General features: G+C 35.5%; 1 protein-coding gene across 1 annotated transcript in view; it reads left to right on the top strand.

The window, feature by feature from the left end:
- The window catches only part of LOC128247661 (cilia- and flagella-associated protein 54-like), a 67,812-nt gene that overhangs the window by 52,403 nt on the left and 6,066 nt on the right, over positions 1–9,343 (top strand). The window contains exons 21-24 of the mRNA XM_052967653.1: positions 1,592–1,859; positions 3,542–3,676; positions 5,862–6,468; positions 8,684–8,813. Of these exons, the coding sequence (XP_052823613.1) occupies positions 1,592–1,859; positions 3,542–3,676; positions 5,862–6,468; positions 8,684–8,813 (1,140 nt within the window). The remainder of the gene's footprint in view (positions 1–1,591; positions 1,860–3,541; positions 3,677–5,861; positions 6,469–8,683; positions 8,814–9,343) is intronic.

Below are 9,343 nucleotides of genomic sequence, written 5' to 3'. Positions count from 1 at the left end.
ATATATATATATATATATATATATATATATACAACAGACTTCTTTCAGTTTCCATCTACCAAATCCACTCACAAGGCTTTGGTCGGTTCAAGGCTATAGTAGATGACACTTGCCCAAGGTGCCATGCAGTGGGACTGAACCTGGAACCATGTGGTTGGTAAGCAAGCTACTTACCACACAGCCACTCCTGCACCTACGTATTTGACAATGCAGCAGCATGGTAAGAACCTTTAATCCAAGAGATAATATACAAATGAAGCTTATAGACAGGTAACTTTACCAAGAGGTTTACATCAAAACTTTAACTGATGGCAAAGTTAACAACATTGCTTTCATCAAAGTTTTCCCAAGCAAGGCATTGCCCCAGCATGGACACAGTCAAATGACTGAAACAAGTAAAAAATAAAAGATAAGTGATCCTTGAAGAATCTCAGTTGCTGCCAAAGGTGATCAATATACAAATAGCAAAACTCCAGCTAATTTTTAGTCAAATCAAAGAATGCACAAAACAAATACTTTTCTGTATTGATGTGAAGTGAAATGCAGTACTGAGACAGGAATGGTCAACCTGAAAAGTGGCTGGATTTAGAAATCAGAAAGAAAACAGTAAAGTATAAAGACTCAGTGGATGGGGCACTTTAGGTAAAAAAGATGAGATTAGTTGATGTCACTTGTTTGGAATAGCAATAACTTTGACTTCTGTACAGAGTGAAGTGAGTGCTTTGGGTAAACATATAATGTCTGTCTTTAGAGAAAGAAACATTATAATGAATTTACTCAGTGAAGGAAGATAAATAATTGAAGAACTGTTAATAGTAAGATGAATCTATGAAATTGTTAAGTTTGTTGGTAAACTTAACCCTTTTGGTATCAACCCACCTGAGCTCACCCCTACATCTATTATACAAATTTCCTGTTTTCAAGTAATCTAAATCTATACCTTCCATTAAAATTTCATGTCAATTTATCTTCCAAAATCCAGGTGACAATCATAAAGTTACTTTATTAAATTCTTTATTTTCAAAATTAATTAAAACAAAAAGAGTGTAGTTCAACAGAAATATGGTTACGAAGGGTTAAAGGAATTGAAATATGTGACTTTTAACCATGGTGATATGGTTACTACTTACCTGGATGTCATTGATTTAACATCCAGGTTTGTGAGATGAGTGATTAAAAGGTAGATTTTATGTATGTGCTAACTCCATTCTTTGGTGAAGTTAGAGTAGAGGATGTAATCATAACTTCAAAAAGGAAGCAAACATAATAGGCACTTAAAAGGAGTAATGAATAGCTGATAACAACAGATGTTTTTGTAGTATAGGTAAAAGCATTTCATTATGTTGAAAAAGGGATGAGAAAACAGGAATCAGAGTTGAATTCAGATGAAAGCAGAATCTGTAGAAGAGGTCTAAAGAATGAAAAATGAAAAAGAATAAAGAATAAGAATAAGAAAGATTGATAAACTTGTCAAAGCTGTTATGATGAGATTTTATCATAATAATATAAATTGTATATTTATTTGGATAGAATGTGTATATAATCAACTGGCTTAGCCAATTTTGTAAAGTATCCTTTCTTTCACTTTCAGCTAAAAACAGGGAAGAATGAGTATGAAAACCGCATCGTTCTTCTGCAACCACAAAAAGAAAGATACTTAGCAATGCTTGCTTGGTTGGCCATACGAACTACAGCAATTCTTTCAAATAAACACATGCAAGAAATAAGTTTAAGAGGATCTCTGAAACTTGCATCTCAAGCTGACATATCATCAAAATTGCTCAGCAAAATACCAGATTTTATCAATATGGATATATTTGCGAAATATGTGCTTGGGAAGAAAAGGATAAAATTTGAAAGTAACATTAATTTTGTTTTATCTTGTTTTACATATTTTCCCATGTATTTCTTGACTGTTTCTTGTTTTATTCATAGATGGGAAGAAAATATGTGATTTTTAACCATGGCGATATGGTTACTACTTACCTGGATGTCATTGCTATGACATCCAGGTTTGTGAGATGAGTGATTAAAAGGTAGATTCTATGTATGTGCTAACTCCATCCTTACTTGCATGGATGAGGTTTTGCACAGAGACTACACAATAACTATAGAAACAGGATTTGAACACACAAATGTATGGTCATTTTTATAGCTCTTTTATTTCACAGTCTTCATGTATCACAATATATACATTGGATAGAAATAAAAGTCACTATTTTGCAACATTAACACTAACTTGACCTATAATAATTAAAAACAACAGTGATTAAATGAAATGAGGTTTTCTATCAAAGAAATCATCCTTCACACTGGTAAAGTTCTGTTTTATTAGAAGGAAACCAACCTTTGACATGTAGCATTGTCAACCAACAGCTAAAGGCTATTCATCATGAGTAACAATTATGAAGAACTTCTTCATTTAGTTCCTAACTCAGAATGGGGTTTACTTCTTTTGGGTAGTTGACATAGTATTGTTGTATAATGTTTTGGTTAGGTAAATTGTTTTTCCTTTTTGAAGCGAGATAGGATAGTTGTTTCTGTTTTGTGACAGTAAGTAATGTTCAATGTAAAGAGTAGAATGAAAATGTTCAGTTGAAAGTAAAATTTTGTATTGTATGTGTGTAATGAGTTTTTTCATCAGCAGATACATCTCGTCACCGCAGCTTCATGGCCAATTACATTTAATTAGTAAATTGGTGTGATGCCTGAAGAAAACAGCATTTCATAGATTGTAGCAGACAAGAATCATATGCTGTGACCTGTGTATGCTTTTATGCACCAAGCAGGTATATAGGAGGTCCTCTCAAGGCATGTATCACAGTACTTGCTGTTCTAACAAGACATCCACATTAAGCCGGATATAAATATTGCCTTTTGGTACTAATACTGCTTCTGTAGCTAATAATTAATTATGGTAAACTTTTTTCTAAGTCAGAAATTAAACATATTAAGGTTTTTCTTATTCACAATAAACTTTGGTTGTTAGTTTGAGTTGGTATCTGACCACATGAAATAATTCTACTGCATGTTAGAATGTTAAAAAAGATTAGAATCAGTTAATAAAAGAGAAAAATAGCAGAAAAATGGAAAAAGTAAATTCAGATTTTATGTACAACTAATTTTCTTTCATTACTTGTACCATCAAGTTAATGAACAACTCCTAGTGACTTGTTTTCATTGCCTTTCTATTGAAATTTTTTCAAGTTACCATCTTACTATATGTATAAGTTCTCCACATATGCTCTGATTCTGTACAGAAACTGAACAAATACAACAAAGCATTTCCCCTAAAGCTCTAACAGTCTGGCCAATCCACTGCTTTGTACCTGTATTTTATTTTTATCAAATCTGGAAGGATGAATGGTAAAGTTGACTGCGGCAAGACTTGAACTAGATGACCTGGAATAGATGCAAGACATTATCTACAACACTAATGATTTTTTCCAATTTACTACCTTTACAATTAATTTTTGACTAAAGTAAATTACAATAATCTTTCATACTTTGTTGCTTATTTCTTTTTTTCTTTTTTTTTTAGGTGAATTTGATAAAGAATATGCTGAAATGATGAAGAACCAGCCTCAGAAGTTTGAGAGTACAGAATCTGAAGAAGAACAAATGAAGAAAATTAAAGCTATAAGCTCCTCAAAGATTTCATGGATGCATATATTTTGTAAGTTCTTATTACTTGATTATTATTAATTTCCATTTGATATGGATTCAGAACATAAAAGTGCAAAACTAAATATCTCAGAACACTGTCCACTCTGCAGAATGGTTGGTGTTAAGAAGGGCATCCAGCCATAAAAGCCATGTCAAAACAGACAGCAAAGCATGGTGCAGTCTTCCATCTAGCCAGCTCCTGTCAAAATGTCCAACCCATGCCAGCATGGAAAGCAGACATTAAATGATGATGATAACAACTGTACTCTATTTGCAACTCTACTAAACTACTTTTATGGAAATCCTCACAAATCTAAACAATTAGCAAATAAAGTCATCCACCATATCTAACGGTATCTAATAATGGATAAATCCATTATTACCTTTGTAAATTTCACAATGGTATCTTCTTATTGAGCAATCAAAATCTAAGTAATTGTTGTATGCTTTTTCACATATTACAATTACCACTAATAATTAATAGTTTGTAGAATTTGAAAGTAGTATAATTATTACTTTCGTATTCTACAAAGTTTTCAATTTCTGCCAGGTCACTGGCCAATGTCTGCAATAAAAATGAATTAGTATAAACAGTTACATTTGGAAGACTCTTCCAAGTGAAGTGAAAGTGTTACATGATGTCTGTTAAACGATTTTTCATTATTTATTAAAATGAAAAACTCATACACACTTATCTCTTTATATATAAATACATATATATATATATATATATATATCATCAGTACTATCATCATCATTTAATGCTTGCCTTCCATGTTGGCATGGGTAGGACACATAAAAATATGTATATATGTGTGTGTGTGTATGTATATATATATATATATATGTCCTGCCCATGCCAGCATGGAAGGCAGATGTTAAACGATGATAATGCTGATATATATATACAGAGAGAGTGGGAGAGAGAGAGAAAGAATGATATATAAATATATATATATATATAGGCGTAGGAGTGGCTGTGTGGTAAGTGGCTTGCTTACCAACCACATGGTTCAGTCCTACTGTGTGGCACCTTGGGCAAGTGTCTTCTACTATAGCCTCAGGCCGACCAAAGCCTTGTGAGTGGATTTGGTAGATGGAAACTGAAAGAAGCCCGTCGTATATATGTATATATATATGTGTGTGTGTGTGTGTGTGTATGTATGTATGTTTGTGCGTCTGTGTTTGTCCCCCCAACATTGCTTGATAACCGATGCTGGTGTGTTTACGTCCCCGTAACTTAGCGGTTTGGCAAAAGAGACCCATAGAATAAGTACTAGGCTTACAAAGAATAAGTCCTGGGGTCGATTTGCTCGACTAAAAGCGGTGCTCCAGCATGGCCACAGTCAAAAGACCGAAACAAGTAAAAGAGTAAAAGAGTATATATATAAATGTAATGGTATTTTAGGTGGGGGCAGTGGTCACCAGTAGTAAAGGTATTTTTATTTGTTGTGGTCAAGCGTTGCCAATTTGTAACGGTATATGTTAGGATATGTGTTGAAGTTGGCAGTTACCAATTGTAATGGTTGTTGATGTTGCAGATGTGCAAGATGAAAGAAGAGCAGTGATCAAAATTGTAAAGAAATATTCATTACCATTGTATATAGTCATATATTACTTCGTGATTCAAGTTCGAATCTACTCTATGCCTAAATGAAGTCACTACATACATAATATATATATATATATATATATATATATATATATATGAGAGAGAGAGAGAGAGAGAGAATGATGGGTGTGTTTACATCCCCATAACTTAGCACTACAGCAAAAGGGAATGATAGAATAAGTACCAGGGGTTGATTCATTTGATTAAAAAAATTCAAGGTGGTACTCCAGTGTGACTGCAGTCAAATTACTGAAACAAGTAAAAGAATAGTTGAGTGCTTTTTGTTTCTTCACTAAAAATCACAAATTATCTTTCATATGTGTGTGTGTGTGTGTGTGTGTAATATTAAATTTCTATTTTACCCAATATAAGAAATAATTTAATAGAAATAAAGTGATGCTTTCACTTTTGATGCGAGCGGGAGTGAGGTAAGAAATTACACATAGCAGTGCTAAATTGAACACGGCATGAATTTATAATAATTAATATCTTTGCAGAATTGACTTCTTCATGTTATTATTATATTTCTTGAGCAAACTTGAAATACTTGCCAAAAATAACCTATTTTCTGTTTGTTCCACAGCTTACTTGGTTTCTTTGTCTGATGAACTTTACCAAACTATTGTTTCTGCCAATGAAACTTTTCAAGAAGACACTTCTGAATCTGATGAAGCACCAGAATCATTTTATAAAACTTTCATGTATTCTATGCCACTTGATCAGTCCATAAGGCTACAATATACTAATACTTATTCCTTTCTTAGTAACAATTTTTCATTATTTACTCGGCATTGTTCCACTATTAACATTCCGGCTGAAGTTGAAGAGTTGGCTATCACATTAAATCATGTCCTGGAAGAGGATCAAAATATCATATCTGAATCATTGAAAGCTCTAAATCTTGAGAATTGTTCAGCAAAAGGTTTATTACAAGATTCCCCGAGTGTAAATCAAAAACCTACCTCCATGTTCCCTTGGTCCATGACATATCCTAAATCTGAGGAAGTATGTTTCCAGTGGTATAGTCCCTTATTTGAGTCTCTGTCTCAAAAAAACTTACCAGATCATTCTGAGTCAAACAATATGCATCTTCTTTGTTCCATGACTAAAAAGGTTAAACAAGATGAGTACCAATGCTACACAAACAATTTCATATTGCCACGCAAATTTGCTGTTGATCTTTACAAACGGTAAGTATTTTACTGTTTTTATATCTAGCTTCATATTAATTGATTTCTACTTTGAACATAGGATAGAAAATAGTGGTCTATTTAGTAAAAGTATAATAAATGAATGAAATATTTCAGTGCATCATCATCATCATCATCATCATTTAACGTCTGCTTTCCATGCTGGCATGGATTGGACAGTTTGATTGAAGACTGGCAAGCCAGTAGGCTGCACCAGGCTCCAATCTAATCTGGCAAGGTTTCTACAGCTGGATGCCCTTCCTAATACCAACCACTCTGAGAGTGTAGTGGGTGCTTTTTAAGTTCCACCAGCACAGGAGCCAGTCAGGCAGCACTGGCATTGACTAAACTTGAATGGTGCTTTTTACGTGCCACCCACACAGGTGCCAGTCAAGTCGTACTGGCATCGGTCACACTCAAATGGTGCTTTTTACGTGCTACTGGCATGGGCGCCAGTCAGGCAGCACTGGCATGACCTTGCTTGAATGGTGCTTTTTATGTGCCAGTCAGGCGGCACTGGCATCGACCATGACTACGACTTTGCTTGGCTCAACAGGTCTTCTCAAGAACAGCATATTGCCCGACAATTGAAGGTGTACTTTTAAATGGGCCAGTAGTCCAACATTGGTATTGACCATGGCTACGATCTCACTTGGCTGGCTGGGTCTTCTCAAGCACAGCATATATCCAAAGGTCTCAGTCGCTTGTCATTGCCATTGCTTCTGTGAGGTCCAACACTCGAAGGTCATGCTTCACCACCTCATCCCATGTCTTCCTGGGTCTATCTCTTCCACAGGTTCCTTCCACTATTGGTGTGTGACACTTCTTCACACAGATGTCCTCATCCATATGCAACACATGACCATACCAGTGCAGTCACCTCTCTTACACACCACATCTGATGCTTCATATGTCCAACTTTTCTCTCAGGGCACTCACACTCTGTCGTGTATGCACACTGGAATTACACATCCAACAGAGCATACTAGCTTCATTTCTTTCAAACCTATGTATGTCCTCAGCAGTCACAGCCCATGTTTCACTGCTGTGTAGCATGGCTGTTTGCACACAGGCATCATACAGTCTACCTTTCACTCTGAGTGAGAGGCCCTCCGTTACCAGCAGAGGTAGGAACTCTCTGAACTTTGCCCAGGCTAATCTTACTCTAGCAGCTACGCCCTCAAAGCATCTACCCCTGTTACTGACTTGAACACCTAGGTCATGGAAGCTATCAACTACTTCTAGTTTTTCCCTCTGGCATGTGATGGAATCTGTTTTCTGCACATTTTCAGTGTTTATTGCCCCTGTGCATCTGCAACGCACAAAAGCTATTTTCCCAGTTAACCTTCCTTTGATATTGCTGTACCTCTTGTGTCTCCATAGCTTACACTGGGTACATCTTAAGGAGTTTTTACCAACAGGACTCAGTGCCATCCCACAGCTCCAAACAGGTACAACACTGGATTCAGTAAAACATCCCATCAGTCATAGGCAAGGATGTATGGCCCCCAAGAAGCCTCAATCTCAACCCATTAGATTTTTTTGTTTGGTTCATGGATTTGATGGTCTGATAGGATGTGATGAGTTCCAAAACTGCATCATACCTCAATGTCTGCTTTGATATGATTTCTACAGCCAGATGACCTTCCTAACATCAACCACTTTACACCTGCACTATTGAGGTCGCCATGCAGCTCACAGCAGTGTGAACCCAGGTGTATGTAGGGGCCAGTTTCATGATAGGAGACAAGGGAATTAAACCATGAGAAGGGGAGGGTCAGAGCAAGTTCTTGTAGAAGATCTACCTGGCTACTCACATCTAGTAAGGGAATGAGAAACAGAAAAAATAAATTATTAGTAAGAGCTGCAAGAGATAGATAATTGTGATGAGGTGTCTGGAGTATGAGTTCTTTAAACAACACAACTCTGTTAATTTTAATTATATACTTTTGACTCCTCCTCATTTAAAAAGCACCCAGTACACTTTGTAAAGTGGTTGGTGTTAGGAAGGGCATCCAGCTACATGAGCCAAGCCAAAACAGACTATGGAACCTGGTGCAGCCCCTGGCCTTGCCAGTCAGCATGGAAAATGGACATTAAATGATGGTGATGATGATGATTTTAACTACATTATTCTTGCATGTATACTTATTCACTTTTGATTTATTGTCAACAAAATTGCTTGCTAAAAGTTATTTTAATTTATTTTTGTCAGCATCAAGAAAGCCATACATATGAAGGAAATAGCTGAGAAACCTTTGAATTCTAAACCCAGAAAACCTGTTCTCCATTCAAGAAAGTCATTTGGTTCATTTTCTTCAGATGCTGAAACCCAAGACTATCAGGTGACTCTACTCAATGAACACTATTTTATATTATCTATTTAGCTAAATAGAAAATTTATATCACCAGCTTAACCCTTTAGCATTTAAACTGGCTGCATCTGATTCAAATCTTCTGCATGTTTTATGTTGGCCAGATCCAGCCTCTCTTACATTTACATGACAATGTTGTTCTAAAAATAAACAATCACATTATTGAAATCTTGAAGCTACAATTTAATGCATGTTTAATTCAAAGCAATATGAATAAACAAGCATTACATTTGATAGAGTAATCTGAATGCAAAAGAATTAAATAGTTTCTCTTCTGCTTCTAATTCTATAATCTCCAGCTGCTAACAATAAATGCAACTTTGCAAATAATAATAATAGTAATAATTATAATAATAATAGCTCTACACCACAGATTTGCTCTGCAGCAAATATTCTACTCAATACTGCAAATTTGTTTGTCAGTAGCTTGACCTTAACCAGTTGAGCATGTCCCTTTTGTGGCTGGCGATATGTGCATCTCTGATCACAAGCAGAAGTAG

This window comes from Octopus bimaculoides, chromosome 4 (genome assembly GCF_001194135.2).
Source record: "Octopus bimaculoides isolate UCB-OBI-ISO-001 chromosome 4, ASM119413v2, whole genome shotgun sequence".
In the NCBI taxonomy this organism is placed as follows: Eukaryota; Metazoa; Mollusca; class Cephalopoda; order Octopoda; family Octopodidae; genus Octopus; species Octopus bimaculoides.
This window is presented reverse-complemented; position numbering and strand designations above follow the sequence as displayed.